The 21,151-nt window shown below is 49.0% G+C and overlaps 7 protein-coding genes across 7 annotated transcripts; 5 read left to right on the top strand and 2 right to left on the bottom strand.

The window, feature by feature from the left end:
• Positions 1-671: 671 nt before the first annotated feature.
• BDV37DRAFT_273271 (putative polyketide synthase) lies at positions 672-8,668 on the top strand (the record flags this gene model as incomplete). Its single annotated transcript, XM_032085026.1, has 14 exons — positions 672-1,135; positions 1,201-1,714; positions 1,764-2,445; positions 2,504-2,950; positions 3,001-3,363; positions 3,394-5,165; positions 5,216-5,312; positions 5,470-6,082; positions 6,116-6,296; positions 6,354-6,635; positions 6,686-6,763; positions 6,814-7,133; positions 7,198-7,675; positions 7,742-8,668. 14 exons carry the CDS (start codon positions 672-674, stop codon positions 8,666-8,668), a joined length of 7,218 nt encoding a protein of 2,405 aa, XP_031939271.1.
• Positions 8,669-8,993: 325 nt separating this feature from the next.
• BDV37DRAFT_168076 (glycoside hydrolase family 35 protein) lies at positions 8,994-13,551 on the top strand. The gene is made up of 9 exons (XM_032079297.1): positions 8,994-9,846; positions 9,920-9,996; positions 10,044-10,346; positions 10,399-10,665; positions 10,738-10,753; positions 10,801-10,896; positions 10,946-11,080; positions 11,130-11,796; positions 11,845-13,551. Exons 1-9 carry the CDS (start codon positions 9,712-9,714, stop codon positions 13,164-13,166), a joined length of 3,018 nt encoding a protein of 1,005 aa, XP_031939270.1. The 5' UTR covers positions 8,994-9,711; the 3' UTR covers positions 13,167-13,551.
• Positions 13,552-13,917: 366 nt separating this feature from the next.
• On the top strand, positions 13,918-14,419 carry BDV37DRAFT_285210 (uncharacterized protein; the record flags this gene model as incomplete). Its single annotated transcript, XM_032087663.1, has 2 exons — positions 13,918-14,036; positions 14,092-14,419. The coding sequence occupies 2 exons, from the start codon at positions 13,918-13,920 to the stop codon at positions 14,417-14,419; spliced, it is 447 nt and encodes a 148-aa protein (XP_031939269.1).
• Positions 14,420-15,060: 641 nt separating this feature from the next.
• Positions 15,061-15,795, top strand: BDV37DRAFT_285209 (uncharacterized protein; the record flags this gene model as incomplete). The annotated part of the gene is made up of 2 exons (XM_032087662.1): positions 15,061-15,529; positions 15,587-15,795. 2 exons carry the CDS (start codon positions 15,061-15,063, stop codon positions 15,793-15,795), a joined length of 678 nt encoding a protein of 225 aa, XP_031939268.1.
• A 912-nt stretch (positions 15,796-16,707) lies between these two features.
• On the top strand, positions 16,708-17,378 carry BDV37DRAFT_253678 (uncharacterized protein). The gene has a single exon (XM_032082563.1). It carries the CDS (start codon positions 16,774-16,776, stop codon positions 17,344-17,346), a length of 573 nt encoding a protein of 190 aa, XP_031939267.1. The 5' UTR covers positions 16,708-16,773; the 3' UTR covers positions 17,347-17,378.
• A 17-nt stretch (positions 17,379-17,395) lies between these two features.
• Positions 17,396-18,360, bottom strand: BDV37DRAFT_253676 (uncharacterized protein). The gene has a single exon (XM_032082562.1). It carries the CDS (start codon positions 18,078-18,080, stop codon positions 17,592-17,594), a length of 489 nt encoding a protein of 162 aa, XP_031939266.1. The 5' UTR covers positions 18,081-18,360; the 3' UTR covers positions 17,396-17,591.
• Positions 18,361-18,963: 603 nt separating this feature from the next.
• On the bottom strand, positions 18,964-20,964 carry bfr1 (putative nuclear segregation protein (Bfr1)). Its single transcript, XM_032079296.1, has 3 exons — positions 20,773-20,964; positions 19,411-20,577; positions 18,964-19,348 (listed from the first exon to the last, which is right to left on the bottom strand). Exons 1-3 carry the CDS (start codon positions 20,899-20,901, stop codon positions 19,136-19,138), a joined length of 1,509 nt encoding a protein of 502 aa, XP_031939265.1. The 5' UTR covers positions 20,902-20,964; the 3' UTR covers positions 18,964-19,135.
• Between the last annotated feature and the right edge of the window lie 187 nt (positions 20,965-21,151).

Genomic DNA, 21,151 nt, shown 5'->3' with positions numbered 1-21,151 from the left:
AAGGGCATTCATTGTTAGGTTGCATCTCTCAGTGGTCCCCTCAGGCCATCCAGAGGCACCCCGGAACGTGATCTGTAAGGTCACATGCCAAGTGAATCAAACTTATCTTCGTCGAAGATCCGCCTTTGATTAATAAAGGCAAATACGTGTCCTACAAACGTGAGTCTTCAGTTGTTATTCTCTGGATAAGTCTCTGAGTGAGTGAGTATAGTGTATGAGCAGTTTCACTAATTTAAAGATGCCTGCCCCTCTTGGTATGTACATACATACGAAATGGGTGGTGGATATACGGTGAATTTCCACTCTTACTGTCACTGAGGGGAGCAATGCGGTGTTTTGTCCTACGCTGCCGATGTCGCCACCAAAGCTGATCCAGAAATTCACCGTATTCTAATTACCAACCTTGCCCGCAATTCGGCAAGTGCTGGCAGGAATGGGCCTAACATTAGCAGCAGCAGATCCTGGAATTATAGGAAATCAGAACAAGGCGAACGTTGTGAACCTATTTGACAATAGCTGATCCGAAACGCTAGGCTCAGCACTCAATCCCTTCAAAGGATCAGTCCTTTTGTCAAGATATAATGCAACCCAAGAGTCTTCAACATGATGAACTGGCCGCGCTGATTCCTGATGGTCGTCCGGGCGCATCTCCCCTTGTTGCGATAGTTGGTATGGCAATGAGACTCCCCGGTGGTGTTCGGACAACCGAAGACTTCTGGCAGTTTTTGATAAACAAAAGGGATGGACACTGCGAGGTTCCCAAGACGAGATATGGGATAGAGGGTTTCTACAACGCACACGACGAACGTTACACCCATACAAGACATGGTTACTTTCTGCCTGAAGACCCGGCCTACTTCGACGCGCCGTTTTTCTCGGTGACTGAGCAGGATGCATCTACTATGGATCCCCAGCAGCGATTGCTCTTAGAGGTGGTGTGGGAGTGTCTTGAGAATGCAGGGGAAACAAATTGGGAAGGTAAAAATATTGGCTGCTATGTCGGTGTATTCGGGGAAGACTGGCTAGGTCTCTCTCATGGAGATCCACTCAGTATTGATAGATCTCATGCAATAAGCACAGGAAGCTATGCCTTGGCTAATACAGTTTCATATAAGTTTGATTTTCGCGGCCCAAGGTACGTTAAATCTACCATTAACCGGAATCAAGCACGAAAAATATCCAGGCTAACATCATCTATAGTATGACTATCCAGACAGGGTGTTCATCGTCAATGGTTGGAATCCATGAAGCATGCCAGTCGTTAGCTACCGGAGCATGTTCATCAGCCATTGTTGCTGGTACAAATCTGATCCTCAGTCCATCAATGACGACAAGTATGTCTGGTAACATGGTGCTGTCAACTAGTGGCGTATGTCGGACATTTGATGCAGAAGCTGACGGCTATGGACGTGGCGAGGCAATAAATGCCCTTTATCTGAAGCCGCTTGGGGACGCAATCAAGGCAAATGATGCAATCAGAGCGATAATTCGCTCAACTGCGGCTAATTCTGACGGAGGAACATCAAGTATTGCCGTTCCCTCAATAATAGCCCAGGAACACCTAATCTTGGATGCTTATCGGAGAGGAAATATCAATGACCTATCAGAAACTGCCTTTGTCGAATGCCATGGAACGGGTACACGCGCGGGGGATCAAGTTGAGACAACAGCAGTGGCCAACGTGTTTGAGGGAAAGGAGATTGTGATAGGAGCAGTACGTGGATAGTATACTAACATTGTTCAGGATGCTGACTGACCTGAAGGTAAAACCTAATTTTGGACATTCAGAAGGTGCATCGGGAATCACAAGCGTGATTAAAGCTGTGCTGTCCTTGGAACATGGAATTATCCCGCCGAATGCACATTTCGAGAAACCTAACCAAGAAATATCTTTCAAAGACAGTGGCTTGATCGTCCCAGTAGAGCCTATGAACTGGCCGGCCGGCCGTCGAAGAAGGGTTAGCGTGAATGCCTTCGGCATCGGTGGCACCGATGCTCATGTTATCCTGGACTCTGCGCACGATGTATGCGCAAAAGACCCGGCACAGGGTTGTATTGGCCCCGAAAATGATGTCAAACTTCTTGTTATTTCGGCCCAAGATGCGAAAAGTCTAAAGGCTCGCATCGATCAGGTAACAGATTATGCGAATCGCCATCCCGAAAGGAACCAAGACCTTTCATTCACCTTGGGTGTACGGCGAAAACATTTAGCACACCGCGCGTTTGCTGTTTATGATCCAACATCTCCCCTCTCACCTTCTGATTTTCAGTCTGCTCATCCACACGTACCGGCTCAGTTAACATTTGTATTTACAGGCCAGGGGGCTCAGTGGCCTGGTATGGGCCAAGGATTGATCAAGGCATATCAATGTTTTAAAATGGACATACTAGAGCTAGAAAACGTCCTGAGGAGTATTGAAGACCCACCCCAATGGTCCCTGATGGGTAAGATGTCATCTCCGGCTTAGAGCCATAAGCATATCCCACTAAGACTGTCATATAGAGGAGCTTAGCTGTGCCACAGCGTCACGCATTAACGAAGCTGAATTCTGCCAACCACTATGTACCGCGGTACAAATTGGCGTGGTTAACCTGCTTGCGGCGTGGGGCATAAGGCCAGCCTCTGTGGTTGGCCATTCTAGCGGAGAGATAGCAGCGGCTTATGCCGCTGGTGCAATATCAGCTAGGTCTGCGATCATCCTTGCATACTATCGCGGAAAGCTAGCACAGGCTCAGAAAGGCACCGGTGGTATGGCAAGCATTGGACTTGGCAGTGACGAGGTGTCTCCGTATCTTGTTGATGGAGTTGTAATTGCATGCAAAAATAGCCCGCAGAGTGTCACAATTTCTGGGGAACAAGGTCAAATAGATCAGATGGTGAGAAACATCCAGAATGATCTCCCGGATACGTTCTGCAGAAAGCTCCAGTTGGACATGGCATATCATTCACGTAAGTCTTTTCTTTCGCCCATGCGATTAAGATTTCTTACATGGCAACAGATTACATGGCGGCTGTGGGACCCATTTATGAGAAATCTATATCAAATCACCTCCAGCTCCATCAGCAGATGCTGCCTATGTTTTCAAGTGTTGATGTAGAGATGATCACAGACCCTCAAACCTTGAATGCTGCCTACTGGCGACGGAACCTCGAATCTACCGTTCTTTTCTCAGATGCTATCAGCTCCCTATTTGCTGAGAGGCATAAAAAACATATCCTGGTTGAGATAGGACCGCATTGCGCCTTATCAGCACCCATACAGCAGATTATACGAGCCAATGACTTGAAAATATGTCCTGCATATATACCAACTTTAATTCGCAACGATGCCAACTGCCAGCATCAGCTATTAACTTCGGTTGGTAGTATTCATAGAAACGGGGCCTTTGTAGATTTACTTGCGGTGAATGGAACCGGGCATGTTCTGACTGACATCTTACCATACCCATGGCAACATGGTACGAGATACTGGAAAGAAAGCCGTATGGTACGGGAATGGAGACTTAATGAGGTGCCGCCTCATGAGCTGCTTGGCTCGAGGAGTACCGAGTCCACGAGCTTAGAGCCTGCATGGAGGCAATTTATAAGCCTAGAGAATATTCCCTGGTTATCCGATCATATTATTGAAGGCAAAGTGGTTTTCCCAGCTGCGGCATATATCGCTATGGTGGGCGAAGCTATTTTACAGCTGTCACCTGGCGTCGTTGGTTATACTGTCAGAAACGCCATATTCAAAGCTCCATTGGTGATAGAAGAATCTGAGAACGTCGAGGTCATTACAACTTTGAGGCCAGCTCGACTAAATGATTTGGCGGATTCAGAATGGTTTTCATTTACCATCGCATCGTATGACGGTACTAATTGGATAAAAAACTGCAGCGGTCAGGTCCGAGCTGGAGCTTGTGGAAACATTTCTCCTGTGAGCGTAAAGCCATACGCACGTCGCGTATCCTCCAGCAAGTGGTACGATACCCTAGCGAGCTTGGGCCTCTCTTACGGAGCTCAGTTCAGAGGTCTACAAGATATCTCAGTTGATCCTAAGGGCAGCAGAGCTGTGGCTAAAGTCAATAACAAGGCAGGCTCCCCTGCATGTCGATACAGTCTTCACCCAACCATGATCGACCAGTGCCTTCAAGTAATGAGCGTTGCTGGAGCTGCTGGCCTCCCACGGCGTATTACCACAGGAGCAATACCGGCCTCCATCGATCAAATGTTCATTGAGGAAGGAGAAAACCACATGGAAGCCACGGTTGATACGGTCCAAGAATCTGGTAGCAGCTTGGTCGGTGATGCAACGGCAATGCTTGGGGATAAGGTGGTGCTGAAGATGAAACGAGGCTTGTGTTTCGCGCTGGGAAACAAGAATGACTCAATATCTCCGCAGACTCCGTTGGTAGCACGGATCCAATGGAAGCCGGACCCTGACCTCTGCAAACCCGAAGATCTATTACCACGAGCAGCTACATCACTAGGGCGACTGGATCAGATGAAGAAGTTAGGTCAAGTCTCGCTTTTATACATTCTTGAGACAGCCGAAAGGATCAAACCCCTGGTACCACAATCTACCCATGCTTCTAAGTGGAAATCCTGGATACTATACGAAGACGCTGCCGTTCGAAATGGAGAACATACGCTTTTGCCCGAGTCCAAGGCATGGGCGACCCAATCAAGTGAGGAGCGCCAGGCCCTTATAAAGAAACTCAGTACTACACAAGCAGACCAGCCTGGCGAGCATAATATTATAATCACTTGTACTGAAGTAATATATGAAAATTGCTTAGAGATCATGGCCAACAAAATCTCTACCCTAGACCTACTGATGGAGGAAAACCGGCTTGGTCGTATATACCAGTTTGACCAGGAAAACAGCGACTGGAGCATCTTTATAACTTATCTCAGTCACTCAAACCCATGGCTGCGCATTCTCGAGATTGGCGCTGGAACCGGAAGCGCCACAGCCGAAGCTTTACGCTCGCTGTGCGTATCGGGGATGCCTATGTACTCCAAATATACATTTACCGATATCTCTCCCGGGTTTATGACAGCTGCCCAGGATAAGTTCCGGGAAAACGTGAATATGGAGTATAAGGTTCTCGACATTAGTAGCGATCCTCTCAAGCAAAGCTTTGTGGGTCAATCCTTTGACCTTATTATAGCATCAAATGTTAGTCTCCTTTGGTTAAAATAAAATATGCCTCTCCTTACTTTGTCCAGGTGCTCCACGCGACCCCTGTTCTGAAGCAGGCTCTCAAAAATGTGAAACGCTTGCTAACTCCACACGGCTGGTTGATACTTCATGAGTTGGCTCCAGGTATGACTTCGTGAGAAGCTCTACAGGAGCATAACCCACTCACATTTTAGCTAGTTATGCCATACGTCGATTATATAATGGTGAGATATGTAAATACGATGTCTAACGAATAGTAAGTGTTAATCTGTATAGGGCACCCTTCCCGGATGGTGGATAGGTGAGGATGACGGGAGAATAAATAGACCCTATATCAGCCCAGAGGACTGGGATAAGAAGTTACAATACGCTGGGTTCACAGGAACTGAGGCAATACGCTATGATTTCGATACTTACCACCTATGCGTAGATATGATCACTCGTCCTGCTCCGGTTGAGACCGCCACGCAACCGATAGTACTGTTGACTGATGGCTCGCCGGATCTTTGGGCTGGCAAAGTGTTCTCAGAGCTTGAGAAGCAGAATTTCATTGTGGAATGGGGGAAATTAGAAGAGGCACCTAGTGGTCATGCGTGTGTCGTGTTCTTGTTAGAGCATCGGGATCCCTTTCTCGCGAAACTGTCTGAACAGCGATACCATTGCCTGCAAAAGTACTTGATGGGCGTTGATCAGTCCAAGTTGCTTTGGGTGACAAAAACGACGCAATTCGACTGTAAAGACCCGGACTGTGGCCTAGTACTAGGGTTTGCGCGGAGCCTGAGGCAAGAAATGATGCTCGACTTTTACACTCTCGAGATCGATGTGTTCGATACGGAGTCCGCGAAGGCAGTGGGTCCGATTGTGCGAAAGATCTTGAAACCTACCAATCGAGACAATCAAGACCCAAACTATGAGTATGCCTATCACAATAACACTGTGTTTACTAGCCAGTGCTACTGGGGCGCAGCAGCAAATATTTTGCGCCCATCGCAACCAGACACTGGCAAGAAGCTGAGCATGAGTATCCCTGGCCTCCTCGATACCTTGGAATGGCTTGACAGTAGTTATGGTAGTCTTGGGCAAGATGATGTTGAAGTTGATATTGAGTATATCGGTTTAAATTTCAGGGTTGCCAAACCCCAAATTTGCCGTATTGGTAGAGCCTGCACGCTAACTTTCATGTAGGATATCATGATAGCTATGGGATTCGTTGGGGACATAGGTGAGCTGGGCCTAGAGGGGAGTGGCATTGTACGACGTGTTGGTTCGAATGTTACCAATATAATGCCCGGAGATGAGATACTGATACTGGATTCTGGGCTTATGCGCACCCGAATCATCGTGAATCAACAACACTGTCTGAAGTTGCCCAAAGGGCTCTCCACAGTGGATGCAGTCAATATGGCATCGGTATTTGCGACAGCGATATACTCTTTGATTAACGTAGGACAACTTAAAAAAAGCGAAGTATGCAACAATACGCACGGTTTATTCGCTGTTAGCTTACTGTTAGATAGACTATTTTGATACATTCTGCCTGCGGCGGAGTTGGCCAGGCAGCTGTACAAATTTGCCAGCTCCTCGGAGTCGAAAAGGTAGATCGGGAGCACAACGATCAGAAGCATCACCTGGCTAACAAAAGTAGATATACGTAACAGTCGGCAATCAGGCGAAGAGAGACCACCTCATCAATACTTACGGGATACAACCAGATCACATTTTTGATTCCAGAAGTGCGAGTTTTCTTCCGTGTGTCATGAAGGCAACAAAGGGATGTGGGGTGGACGTTGTATTAAACTCATTATATGGAGAGCTATTACATGCTTCCTGGGAGTGCGTTGCCAAATTTGGTAGGATGATTGAGTTGGGTAAACGCGACTTCTTGGCCAATGGAACATTGAGCTTGAAGCCATTCATAAAGAACCGAGCATTTTTCGGCGTTGATTTGCTTGATTTGAGTGAAGAGTCTATTAACAGGCGAGTCCCCAGGAGAAGCGGTTCTCTGCTAGCAGGGCTAACTTGTCTACAGCCTTCTCTTCCAGTTCATGTTATGGCATGACCAAGGTAAAATTAAACCAATTCGCCCGACTACAGTGTTTGCAGCCGGCGAGGCAATTGAGGCATTCCGACTTATGCAGCAGGGCACACACATAGGAAAGATTTTAATAAGGATGCCTGATGATGCGAGCCAGCTATCCCAGCGGCCTAGTGAGGTGGAAGTATTGTTTTCATCCACTGCATCGTATCTCCTAGTAGGCGGCCTAGGAGGCTTGGGCCGTGCAGTTTCCAGATGGATGGTAGAGCAAGGAGCACGTTATTTAGTTTACCTTTCTCGCACCGCAGGCTCCACCGAAGAGCACAGCGAATTCATTCAAGAATTGAACGCCATGGGGTGCCACGTTGAATGCATTCAAGGGAGCGTGACAAGAACTGAAGATGTGCAGGCTGCGATTTCCAGATGCAAGAGCCCATTGAAAGGGGTTTTCCAAATGTCGATGTCATTAAATGTAAGGCACCGGTACCATAATTTACAAAAGTCGAGAAGACTACTCACTGACACTGCGCTTAATCAGGACCGCCCATTCCCTCATATGAGCTACGAAGAATGGAGCTCTTCGTTGTCCCCAAAGGTTCAAGGGACATGGAATCTTCACAATTCAGTGTTACAAGAGGATCTAGATTTCTTCGTTCTGTTCAGTTCTGCAGTAGGCATTTGTGGACATGGGAGCCAGGCCAATTATGCCGCTGCGAACACATTCCTTGATGGTTTTACACAGTATCGCCGACGATTGGGCCTTCCATCCTCCGCCATTGCCCTCGGCGCTGTAGGCGAGACTGGTCTGGTCGCTCGGGAGGCGAAGGTCATGCAAGCGATGCAATCAATTGGTATCTGGCTGCTAAATGAGGACGAAGTTCTAGAAGGATTAAAAAAATGCATTGGGGAGTCCAATACAGTTGATTGCACAGAGTCCGCCGCTCGACTTTCGGCACCATTGATTATTGGACTCGGCAACACCAAGTCGTTATCTAATCCCGATATACAGACCCTGTGGCGTCGCGATGCTCGGTTTGCATCCTACGCAAACCTTGATTCTATACACGTTAAACAGAAGAGCGGCTTCAGTGTTAATAAACTACGAGAACTGATCATCAAAGCGGAGCTAGATCCTTTGATCCTTCTACAAAAAGAAACCGAGACGACTATTACCCAGGAACTTAATCAGTTGATTGCGAAGAGTCTGCCAGGAGCGCAGGACATGGACGATGAAGCGAAAACAAGTCTTGCTATAGATTCTCTCATGGCCATAGAGGTCAGGAATTGGATCCGACGGAACTTGCAGATTGAGATTAGCTTGCCTGAAATTTCGAGGGCGCGCACAGCCGGAGGCCTGATAGACATGACCCTTACACGTCTGAAAATGCGATACCAAGTTTCAGATACGGAGGGGACGCAAAATGCGGTCGCCGAAACGTCTTTCGACTTGGACACATCACGTTGAGTTTGCCCAGTAAGATCTACGACAGTCTTTGGTTTGTGAAGGGCATATCAGTCTAGGTACCTCAACAAGAGCAGGCTTGATCAACCCCTCAAAGCTCCCGCATCGGACGGAGGAGAAAATGCACGGATTCCCGGCCGGATGAAGCCGACTCTGGCGTGGTTCCTCAATTTCATGTTCAACGGTTAAATTTCGGCGAAATGGGGGCGACGTTTGGAACTCCAAAATAACCTGTTTTGACTAAATGCTTATTATTGACCTTCTCGGATAATAACCGTCTTGTCCCGCCCGATGATGTACATATTAGTAGCTTCACTGGTGGCCTGATGGTGACATTGAATCATTAAGTATGCTTTCTTGGCTCATGTTCATCAATTTACTGCCTAGAAGGTTAGGGTTGGCATATGCTTAATATGCCTATCTTATCCGATATTCAGGCACTCGACATGGATATATCTTCCCCATGCCCATCTATATCCTTGAACTGGCATGTTCATGTATGTATGGACGGCGATCAAAAAGAGATAACACGGTACATCTCTGGGTGGTGAAGTTGGTTATGAAGGGGTGAAGGCTTTTGATATGCGGAGAAATACTCCCGTGATCGTCATCCGATGGGCACCTTTCCTCCGTGTGGGGGATCTTCACCAATACTTTCCTTCTACGTTGTGCTGCATTGGTCCGGTCTCACAGCATTCCAGCTGGCAGGAAGTACCTCCGGGCGTTCTGGCCCTCCTCTGATTTGCTTGTTAATGGTGCTTTGACCAGCAGGGGGCCATCGTGTACTGGTTTGTTTGTATACAGCTCCACGATTCTACATGATGTTTAGATGAAATCGTATGTACTCCACTTTCGACGAAGGACTCTATTGGACCATTCCCTACTCTATAAACATCATTGACGCAAGGTGTTCGACATTTTAATTAATGAAGCCGGTTATTTATACTATTTATCCTTTCAACCCTACTTATAATCGTGCAATTGCCCCCCGAAACATGCGAAATCTGCTGTAAGCTCTCACTGGGGTTCTTCTGCAGCACGACACCATGAAGCTCCTCTCTGTTGCTGCTGTTGCCTTGCTGGCGGCACAAGCAGCGGGTGCTTCCATCAAGCATCGTCTCAATGGTTTCACGATCCTGGAACATCCGGATCCGGCGAAACGAGACTTGTTGCAGGACATTGTATGTCGTCATCAATTCTGGATCACCCATGATGCTCCATAGTGATTATGTAAACATACTGACCTTTCTGCAGGTTACATGGGATGACAAATCTCTGTTCATAAATGGAGAAAGGATTATGTTATTCAGCGGAGAAGTGCATCCATTCAGGTACACCAGACTTGCGTACTACTAGGGCTCTATCCTGACGGAAGCAGATTACCAGTACCATCGCTTTGGCTCGATATTTTCCAGAAGATCAGGGCTCTCGGTTTCAATTGTGTATCTTTCTATATTGATTGGGCCCTCCTGGAGGGAAAGCCTGGCGAATACAAAGCAGAGGGCATCTTTGCTCTGGAACCCTTCTTTGATGCAGCCAAGGAGGCAGGCATTTATCTGATCGCCCGCCCCGGTCCATACATCAATGCTGAGTCCTCAGGTGGTGGTTTTCCTGGATGGCTGCAGAGGGTCAATGGCACTCTGCGCTCGTCTGATAAGCCATTCCTTGAAGCTACTGATAAGTATGGGTTCATTGACAGTCACTCCGCACACTTGCTTACATTTTGGCTTTAGCTATATCGCCAATGTCGCTGCTACCATCGCAAAGGCTCAAATCACGAATGGAGGGCCAGTGATTCTCTACCAGCCCGAAAACGAATACAGCGGTGGCTGCTGCGGTGTCACTTACCCTGATGGAGACTATATGCAATATGTTATGGACCAGGCTCGGAACGCTGATATTGTTGTACCCCTCATCAGCAACGATGCCTCGCCTTCTGGGCACAATGCTCCTGGGACCGGGGTGGGAGCTGTTGATATTTATGGTCACGATAGTTATCCGTACGTCACTCTGCATATGCCCTCTCTTCTTTCATAGGTTTGTCGTCTGACTGAAACTGACATCTTCCTTAGGCTCGGCTTTGATTGTGTACGTTCTATTCTGCGAATGAGGTTGAATGCTTCTGACATCTATAGGCAAACCCCTCTGTATGGCCCGAGGGCAAACTGCCCGAGAATTTCCGCCAGCTCCATCTCGAACAGAGCCCATCAACTCCGTACTCACTTCTTGAGGTAAGTTGCCCAACTTGGAGGACTAGTAATATGTCTCACTGTTTCCTAGTTCCAAGCGGGTGCTTTCGACCCATGGGGTGGACCCGGCTTTGAAAATTGCTATGCTCTCGTTAATCACGAATTTTCGAGAGTCTTTTACAGGAACGATTTGAGTTTCGGGGTTTCTACTCTTAACTTATACATGGTATGACTTGTTTATATCTTTGAAGCATACCTTGCGCTGACACATATAGACGTTCGGTGGAACAAACTGGGGCAACCTTGGACACCCCGGAGGATATACATCCTACGATTACGGCTCACCTATAACTGAAACGCGAAATGTGACACGAGAGAAGTACAGCGACATAAAGCTCCTCAGCAACTTTGTCAAAGTATCCCCAGCCTATCTCACCGCTACTCCCGGAAACCTGAGTACCGGTGTCTACACGGACACCTCGGACCTAGCTGTTACCCCTTTAATTGGTGATCGTCCTGGCTCGTTCTTCGTGGTTAGACATACGGACTATTCCAGTCAAGAGTCAACTTCGTACAAGCTTAGACTTCCTACCAGTGCTGGTAACCTGACTATTCCCCAGCTGGATGGTACTTTAAGTCTTAACGGACGTGACTCTAAGATTCATGTTGTTGACTATAATGTGTCTGGAACGAACATTATCTATTCGACAGCTGAAGTCTTCACCTGGAAGAAGTTTGACGATAAAAAGGTCCTGGTCTTATACGGCGGGCCAAAGGAACACCATGAACTGGCCATTGCCTCCAAGTCTAATGCAACTATTATTGAAGGTTCGGACTCTGGGATCGTCTCAAAGAGGAAGGGCAGCTCTGTCATCATTAGCTGGGATGTCTCATCTACTCGTCGCATTGTTCAAGTCGGTGACTTGAGAGTGGTCCTGCTTGGTAAGTAAATCCACACTAAACTGGCATACACCACTAATGAATCCACAGATAGGAACTCTGCTTACAACTACTGGGTCCCCGAGCTTCCAACGGAAGGTACTTCTCCCGGTTTCAACACGGCGAAGACGACCGCCTCATCCATTATTGTGAAGGCCGGTTATCTTCTGCGAGGCGCTCACCTGGATGGTGCCAACCTCCATCTGACTGCCGATTTCAATGCCACCACCCCGATTGAAGTGATCGGTGCTCCGGCAAGCGCTAAGAACCTGTTCGTGAATGGCGAAAAGGCTAGCCACACCGTTGACAAGAACGGCATCTGGAGTAGTGAGGTCAAGTACGCAGCTCCAGATATCACGCTTCCTAGTTTGAAGGATCTGGACTGGAAATATCTGGACACACTTCCCGAGATCAAGTCTTCCTATGACGACTCTGCTTGGGTTTCTGCGGATCTTCCAACAACGAAGAACACCCACCGTCCTCTTGACACACCAACATCTCTATACTCTTCTGACTATGGCTTCCACACTGGCTACCTGATCTACAGGGGCCACTTCATTGCCAACGGCAAAGAAAGCGAATTTGTCATCCGCACACAGGGTGGTAGCGCATTTGGCAGCTCCGTATGGCTGAACGAGACCTATCTAGGCTCTTGGGCTGGTGCCGATTATGCTATGGACGGTAACTCTACCTTCAAGCTGTCTCAGCTGGAGTCCGGCAAGAACTACGTTATCACCGTTGTTATTGACAACTTGGGTCTCGACGAGAACTGGACCGTCGGCGAGGAAACCATGAAGAACCCTCGTGGTATTCTTAGCTACAAACTGAGCGGACAGGATGCCAGCGCAATCACCTGGAAGCTCACTGGTAACCTCGGAGGAGAAGACTACCAGGATAAGGTCAGAGGGCCTCTGAACGAAGGTGGACTGTACGCAGAGCGCCAGGGCTTCCATCAGCCTCAGCCTCCAAGCGACTCCTGGGAGTCGGGCAGTCCCCTTGAAGGTCTGTCGAAGCCAGGTATCGGATTCTACACTGCCCAACTCGACCTCGATATCCCGAAGGGCTGGGATGTGCCGCTGTACTTCAACTTTGGCAACAACACCCAGGCGGTTCGGGCACAGCTGTACGTGAACGGTTATCAGTATGGCAAGTACACTGGCAACGTTGGGCCACAGACTAGCTTCCCTGTTCCCGAAGGTATCCTGAACTACCGCGGAACCAATTATTTGGCACTGAGTCTTTGGGCCTTGGAGTCGGATGGCGCTAAGCTGGGTAGCTTCGAACTGTCCTACACCACCCCTGTGCTGACTGGATACGGGGATGTTGAGTCACCCGAGCAGCCCAAGTATGAGCAGCGGAAGGGAGCATACTAATCTTAATTCTAAGATAGTGGCTGTGAGTGATTAAGGAACAGAGTTTTAGTTATGCAGACCGCTTATATGGCTGCAATTGCAATGGGATACCATACTCTTTAAGTCTTTGAGGCTCGAATCCACCTAGTAATCGCTTCGTAAACTTTCTGGTCAGAGAGTTTTATTTCTGTTGTAACCTTAGTAGCCGCAAGAATTAAAGGAAATACAGTTGGACCTACCATAGCTTGAGGCAATCAATATGTAAGCTAGTAGGGCTCAGAGTAAGCCCGGCTCTACAATTATACTTGCAATTCGGGCAAGGTACTGTTCAGCTGTTTAAAGCCCACAGGGGAAGTCCATATTGCCCTATGCCCTTTAGTATTTACTTATCAGTATGATCTCTCCCTTAATGGTCTCCTTTGTCGCCTCGGGGTCCTCAGCCGGGTTGGTGTACACATTTATATTGGCTATATAACTATAAACTTGCTCTTCATATAAGATTTATCCCCTAAGGACACTGGAAGGTATGTTGTAGTCGCCACTTTTCGTACTTGTGTTATCCCAATACAAAGAATATACTCTCTTACAGTGAATTCACATCTGCTGATAATCTTTATTGTCTGAGGCTTCAGAAGGCCGCGGATCACCTGATCAAATATACATCATTCACAGTCGCATCCGTTCCTTCAGTATTATCTGGAACACCTTTTTACTACTCACATCAGCATAACATCATATCTTACCACTGTATTCTAGACCTTATCAAGAAGTGATGGATGAGGCACTCCCAGATAACGAAGCCATCACTGTCCCAGTCCTCTTGGCCGAGGTGACGGCTGAAGAACGATCAAGGACTTTCCCAGTAGCCGATATCACTCATTTTGTTGTTCAGTGAGTTTTATTCAGATTAGAAAGCCTAATTACAGTGCTAATAAATTCGTGCAAGACGTTCTGACAGGAGGCTGGACTTGATCATGCAGTCTGTTGCAGGGATTCCCTACAGTTTCAACAAACCTTGGCCGTTCTGGTTCTTTATTTGCAAAATCGTATCGAAGGCCCTTTTTGACGACGAAAATCAGCTCAAGTGGCTGAACGCTGTCAGGGTCCGAGACCGGGAGTTCATTGCATTCACCAATACCCAGTCGAACGTTGAGGAAGCGAAGCTCCAGGTTGTTGAGATCGATTTACCTAAACCCCAGCCAGGTGAACCTCTGAAATTATTTGGGAGGCCCGCCCGAGAAATTATCTGCCCGAAAGTCCAGGACTGTGAGTGAATGATCTCCGGGATTTTATCATACATCCTATCCCCTTGTCGACTAAACATCTGATTATCATCGCAAATAGGGTTGGACTATTCGTCAAGTAAGGTAGTGGAAGGCGCCATATAGTTGATCATTCTCAGGAGGAACATCTCCTCACCATCATCTCCAAAGTTATGGATGATAACAGCTTGTCTTTCTTGTACATTCATACGATCCGTCGCAACGGAGTGAGGCGATGTTTCTCCATCGTTTGACAGCATCCCATTCTGGACAAATGGTTCGCAGGACGAGCCTGACACGTGCGGGATTCTAATATAGAAACTCTCCTTCGTGCATTTGAAGTTGAACAAGCTACTTACTAAATGGATCTTGTATTGCGACCCGCAGAGCTTGAACTTCAGGGGGGAAAGGGTCCGTGTCCATGAATAGCAGCCTGCCGAGATTATAGTGAAATATGGGCATATTTCTATAGAGTTTACCAATAGTTTGCAAGTGAAAACTTCACCAAGTGCAGCTTCAGGGCAATAGCTGGGCAACCTGTGGATTGTACTTCGGTGACATCAACAAACCCGGCTAGCGGATTACATGCATTTATCTTCCTTCCCCTCCCCCTGTCCCCCTGCGTTCCCACGCTTGCACCTTCATCAGTCAACATGGCGGAGACTCGTTTGGTTCTTACCCCACAGCCTCCTGATGGCACAAAGCTGGAGATGGACTTTCTAGACTCAACTTTCTTCAAGACTCCCGGCCAGCGGCTGCCGACGCCAGCACAAGTCCGGGCCCTGTCAACAGATATATACATACTCCCCCAACCAAAACCTATCATCTTCAGAAACCCAAATATCTTCGTCAAGTTTGGTCGCTACGTTACTGTTGCAGAAGCTCAGTGTCTTTGGATGATTCGGCAGGTCTTTCAAGGCACTGTGCCGGTTCCTGAACTTTTCGGATGGCGTGTAGATGACAAGGGCTATGTATACATTTATATGCAGCTCATCGAAGGACAGACATTACTTGATGGATGGGATGATCTTCAAAGCACAGACAAAGAAGTGATGTGCAATCAGTTATGCCAAATCATTCGATCTCTACGTCAACTTAGCCAACCGTCTGGCAAGTACATTGGTACGCCCTGACCTAAGTGGACGCAAATTCATTGCTGATATTGACTTGTCTTTTTAGGATCTATCAACTGCCAAAAGATTCCCGATTACGTCTTCCAGTCACTGACAGAAGCCGGGCCATTTCCAAACATAAAGGAATTTAACGATTGGTTCTCCACCCTGCCCCAATCGCGGCTTCCGGCGTCCCTGAAATATAAAGATCCCTATAGAGACCTCTTGCCTGATGACGGATATCAAATTCACACACGCCGACCTTCATCGAGGTAACATTATGATATCCTCGACCGCGCCATTTCGAGTCATTGCCATCGTCGACTGGGGCCTGGCAGGCTGGTATCCAGATTACTGGGAGTACTGTAAAGCTCTATACACCTGCTGGTACGAGGATGAATGGCGTCGGGACTGGATTGACAAGTTTCTACATCCACGTCTGCAGGAGTCTCAAGTCTTCTCGGAATATACCATGGCGATCGGTGCTGTCTAAATTGACCTCTGCCGTGATAAGGCTTTTGCACACACCTGCTTAATTCACATACATCAATGAGAAATGGTGCTCAGGATAGTCGCTGTTATCCTGACATTTGAGTATGGTATAGATTTGATAGACTAATACTACACCGCCAGTGATTCTCGTATTGTCTTAATTCTATGCATATTTAGAAGTAGAAAACAGTATCCTCACCATATCAACGTACCCACCACAAGGAGCATAATCCAACGAACCTAATACAAAAACCGAAAATACCAATTCCATCTCATCAAAAATAATTCTGTATAAATTAATAAAAACTCTCAAATTGAACGGCACTTAGATTGATGTATGCGTGGATCCCAGCCCTAACCCGTGCGTCTCCTGCATAAATGAATGGCCGTTCTTCCCAGCCACCAATAATTCCGGTCCAGACCCTCGCAATCCCTCCACGTCGATTTCTCTCTTTTTCCTTCTGTCATACACATACATTACTTCATTCATTCATTCCTGCTTCCATTCCATGACCTCATTTCGCAAATTCCTAAAGACACAAGTCCATGTCGCGCATACAAGCATACTGAAATCTCCACATCAACCTCCACATTAATCAATCTTATCGCAATCTCCGAGATAATCCCCGACTTACTAGTACACAGTACTCCCAGACATTGAAACTACAACAACAATCACAATCACAATCGCCAGTAGCTAAACACGCCCCAGAATCCAAAGCTAAAGGCCCGAAACCAAAAAAAGAAAAGAAAAGAAAAGAAATGCCCCCCCTCCCCCGACACCATCACCAACAAGACCAAGACCAAGACCAAGACCTCAACAACAATAACGACAGCGACAGCAACAACCTCACAAAACGCCTCTCCCCCATCCCCCTCGGCCCAACCTACAGCACCATCTCCATCCCGGCCTCCTACGGCCGTCTCACCAGCTCCCCGTCACCGGGAACAGTCGCCGGAATCATCCTGGGCAGCGTCTTCGGCTTCATCTTCCTCCTCTACCTGCTGTGGCTGGGGCTGAGCTCGGGGCGGCGCTTCGGCAGCGAAACACAGACGGAGATGGCGTCGGCGAGTAGCGCGGGCGGGATGCGGCGGAGACGGGGGCGACGCATTGTGGTTGAGGAGGAGAGGCCGGTGAGTGCTGGTGCACATGGGCATGCGGAACATATTGTCGTGGAGGAGAGTGTGACCAGTGCGCCGAGTCGGTCGGAGGGCGATGTCATTGAGGTGTTTGAGGAGGCTAGTAGCGTTGATCGGCCGCCGAGACGGGGGAGGAATGGTGGTGGGTGGAGGAGGGGGGATTTGGAGGGGAGTGAGTTTAGTTCGAGGGTTTGATTTTGTCTATTGGGTTGGGTTGGGGGTTGGGCTGGGTGGCATAAAGAGGAATGGGGAGTGCTTCTATGTCTTGATGATTGATACCCTTTTATTTTGTTCTTTTTATGTTTGTGTGACTGGTTATGACTGATGTGATTAAGTTGAACTCGATGTACGAGCATGAATGTCCATGATATAATATAATATAGCATCGGCATAAGTAATATATCACGATAACAATACCAACACGTTTGATTAAGCGAGTATCAAAAATGCAACAGACGAACCATTCGCAGCTGAACAAGCAAAGAAAGATACCCCGTACACCATGAACGAAACCAACTCCATTCCGGCGCCAAAAGACGAAACGAAAACCAAGTCGCAACCGCAGCAGCGTAGAAACGGCAGGCAAGACGACGCAATCTAAAACAGAATGTCCAGACAACAACAACAGGCCAGCGCAGCCATGATACCGGCGCAGATACCACCGCCCGAGGAGCCGCCGCCGCCGCCGCGGTCATCGGCGTAGTACCCCGGCTGCGGGTACCCTTGCTGCGGCGGGTAGTACATGGGTTGTTGACCCTGCGGCGGCGGAGAGCCGTAGTATCCCTGTTGCGGGGGTGGACCGTAGTTCTGCGGAGGGTATCCGCCGCCTTGGTTGTAGTAGTCGCCCTGGGCGCCCTGGGGAGGGTAGTAGGGCCCTGCGTCGTGGACGGGGGCGGGATAGGAGGGAGGCGGTCCGTCCTGTTACGCATTTGTCAGTGCTCTGTGACTTTTGTGGTAGTGGAGAATGGAGAGGGTGCGTACGGGTTTGTTGTAGGACATTTTGGCGGGTGGTCCGGAGGTGGTTGAGGAGTTGGAGAGTGTTGTTGAGTCGATGCGCTGGCGGTGGTTTTAGGCCGGGTGGCTTAACTCCGGTATTGCGGGTGGCTGGTTGCCCTAGATATCGAGTCCGAGAGCACAGCGAGGGGACCGAGGAGGACTGAGAGGAGGCACAAGGACAAGAAAGAGGGGATCGTCGGAAGTGCCGAGAAAAGGGATTGAATGAAGTGAGCGGATTTAAAATTGGAATTGAACAACCAAGACCCTTGGCGCTGGCGGTCCCGTTTAGGCAACTTCAAATCTAGGCTGGGCCACATTTGGTCGGGATGCACCGCCACACGGACCTGTTCGTTCCACTGGCCACTCCGTCAAGCCTCGGCCAGCTGCATGACGTGCCGATGGCAGGTGATGGCGAGCCACCCTCCATCATTGGCCGACGGTATACTTGCTACGCACACCTTGACGCGGCGAAACTTACGAGCTTACACGAGAAGTCAATTGAATACGGTAGATTCGGTTCATATAGCAAAACCAGCAACGGCGGTCCCCCAATCGCTCAGATCGTTCCTCACAAGCTCTGAAATCAACGCTAAATCTCATCATCCTGCTCTGCAGACTTTTGGGGAGGGAAGAGGAGAGGGTAGGTGGGTAAGAGGGGAGAATGCGGTAGTCCGGCCATAGCAAGATGGAACAAGACCAGACGAGAAGTCAAAAAAGAGTAGTAAATATGGATTACAAGAAAGGAATAACAGCCAGACGGTGGCCTCGCAAAGGAGAATTAAACCCCCCTCCGACCGGGGCAAGATTCCCCCACAGAGAAAAGAAAATAAAGGGAGGATCTGCAAAAGCAAAGAGTTGTCGATAAGATGCACAGAACTAACCAAAAACAAATGAAATGTAAATGCTAAATCTCCGCTTGGGGTCTAAAGCGTCAATTCGCTGATGCAAGAACATGCAAAGTTGCATAAATCTATCCGGGACGCATCGTTTAGGCCGTCTCCTCGAGGGAGGCCTTCTGCAGCTCGTCGGACACATCGGCGGCGGCGTCCTGCTCCTGCTTCAGCTCGGCCTCGGCCGAGACCTTGCCGTTAACACCACTGTTGATGATAGCAGGCTTCTTAGCAGCGTCAGTCGCACGGTCGTCCGCCTGAGCGGCCTCCTCCTCCAAGCGGGCAATTTCCTCCTGGGCCTTCTTGATGTTCTATGGGAATAATCAGTCACGGTAGCTCATACGAGCGGGAATTAACGTAGAGCGGTGCATACCTCCTCGGTCTTCGAAGCCTGGTTCTTCTTCCACTCAGTGATCTTAGCGGCCAGCTTCTCGACAACGGCGGGGACATCGGCCTGGTTCATAGGGGGGTCGATCTTGACCTGGGCGAACTCCTCGATGATACCAACGTTGAGGTTGAACTTCTCGGCGGGGGCAGGGCTGCCGTTGGCGTTGCTCTTCTTGCCCTTCTTACCCTTCTTGCCACCAGTGCCGACGAAGTAGTCGTCCTCCTCCTTCTTCAGGACCTTCATGCCCTTCATGCCGGAGTCATCGATGGTACGGCCAATCTCAGCACGGAACTGAGAGGACTGGTCCTTCTTGTCATCCAGACCCAGAGCAGCGAAGTCGTAGGCGGGGTTGAAGTGGCGGATCAGACCCTGAGCCGTAAGGATCTCGTCGGTGTAAGCCAGACGAGAGGCCTCCTCGAGCTTCTTGTCGGCAATCTTCTTCTTCTTCTCGCGCTCGAAGGCGTCCCGCTGGGCCTTCTGCTTCTCCCGGCGGACTCTCCAGGCCTCATCCTCGTACTCCTTGTAGGCCTTGCGGGCCTTGTAGTAGGTGTCCTTGATCTCACGGATAGCAGTCCACTTCTGCTGCTGCTCACCGTGGAGCTTGGTGCGCTCGTCCCGCAGGGCGTTAAGGTTCTTGAAAGCGCCATCCTGCTCGGCCTTGATGGCATCCAGCTCCTTCTGGATCTCGGCGTACTTGTCGCTCAGGGCCTTGGCCTCAGGGTTGTCAAGGGTCTTCTTGAGGGTGGCGATCTGAGCCTTGATGTCGTTGATGACCTTCTGGGCCTCGTCCAGGCCGGCGAAGTTCTTGCGCTGCTTGCGCAGGCTGGAGACGTCGGCAAGGGCCTTCTTCTCATCGACCAAGCGCATGGTGCCGGAATCAACCTGCTTCTCGAGGCGCGCGATCTCGCGATCAACCTCCTCGACGCTCTTGAACGACATGCGGGTCTTGGAGTTGTTCTGCTCCGCAATGCGGGCCTTGAGCGTGCTGTCCAGGGCATTGATCTTCTCCTGAGTGCTGGACCTAGACGCCTTGAATCCCGACTGCTTCTGACGGATGGAGGAGAGCTCAGCACGGAGTTCCTGCTGTCTCTTGGCCGCGGGCGAGTCCTTGTTGTTGGGCTTGGCGGTCTCAATCTTGGCCTTGACTTGGTTCTTGAGGAAGTTAGTGTCTTGTTCGTCAATGGAATGCAGGAACGGTATAGGAAACGTCTCGAGAAATCGCAGGGTAGACCATAAATGGTCGGTGGGCACCGAGTAAGAAAATGGCACAATATATTTTGTGCGTTGTATACAACAACCATTGAAACTTCCAAAGAACGCAAAATGACATAATAAACCGTCACATACCAGTTTCTCCTGAACCGCAGCATGCTCCTTCTCAGCCTGCGCGAGGTCGGCCTTGAACGCCTCCTCACTGGGCTTGGTAGGCTTCACCTTCTGCTCCGTGGCAGGAGCCGATTTAGCTTCAGCGGCCATCTTGTCGGGGAATTTGCAAATACGGAGGGTAAACACTTGACAATGCAAATAGATTGACCGAAATCAATCGCTAGGAGGGACCCCAAAAGAGCGTGAAATGAGGGGAAACCAAAGGGGAATGTTGGGAGAAGAGGAAAGGAATGGGGCAGAAACTCGTGCTCATTTTCTCGGTCTGGCCTTTTCCTTTGGGGTTAATACGTTGTTGGCGGCGCTTAACCGTTGCCGCTTAGCGCTGTTCCGCCGATTTTTC

This window comes from Aspergillus pseudonomiae, assembly GCF_009193645.1.
Source record: "Aspergillus pseudonomiae strain CBS 119388 unplaced genomic scaffold BDV37scaffold_57, whole genome shotgun sequence".
In the NCBI taxonomy this organism is placed as follows: Eukaryota; Fungi; Ascomycota; class Eurotiomycetes; order Eurotiales; family Aspergillaceae; genus Aspergillus; species Aspergillus pseudonomiae.
Note: the sequence above shows the minus strand (reverse complement) of the source record. Positions and strands in the feature narration are given on the sequence as shown.

Bases quoted from the DNA above. Each gene is read 5' to 3' on its own strand.
- BDV37DRAFT_168076 (XM_032079297.1), top strand. From the start codon at position 9,712: ATGAAGCTCCTCTCTGTTGCTGCTGTTGCCTTGCTGGCGGCACAAGCA. The intron at 9,997-10,043 runs GTACACCAGACT...TGACGGAAGCAG, and splicing joins GGAGAAGTGCATCCATTCAG to ATTACCAGTACCATCGCTTT. The intron at 11,081-11,129 runs GTATGACTTGTT...TGACACATATAG, and splicing joins CTACTCTTAACTTATACATG to ACGTTCGGTGGAACAAACTG.
- BDV37DRAFT_253678 (XM_032082563.1), top strand. From the start codon at position 16,774: ATGCCCCCCCTCCCCCGACACCATCACCAACAAGACCAAGACCAAGAC.
- BDV37DRAFT_253676 (XM_032082562.1), bottom strand. From the start codon at position 18,080: ATGCGTAACAGGACGGACCGCCTCCCTCCTATCCCGCCCCCGTCCACG.
- bfr1 (XM_032079296.1), bottom strand. From the start codon at position 20,901: ATGGCCGCTGAAGCTAAATCGGCTCCTGCCACGGAGCAGAAGGTGAAG. The intron at 20,578-20,772 runs GTATGTGACGGT...AACTTCCTCAAG, and splicing joins CTGCGGTTCAGGAGAAACTG to AACCAAGTCAAGGCCAAGAT. The intron at 19,349-19,410 runs GTATGCACCGCT...TTATTCCCATAG, and splicing joins AGGCTTCGAAGACCGAGGAG to AACATCAAGAAGGCCCAGGA.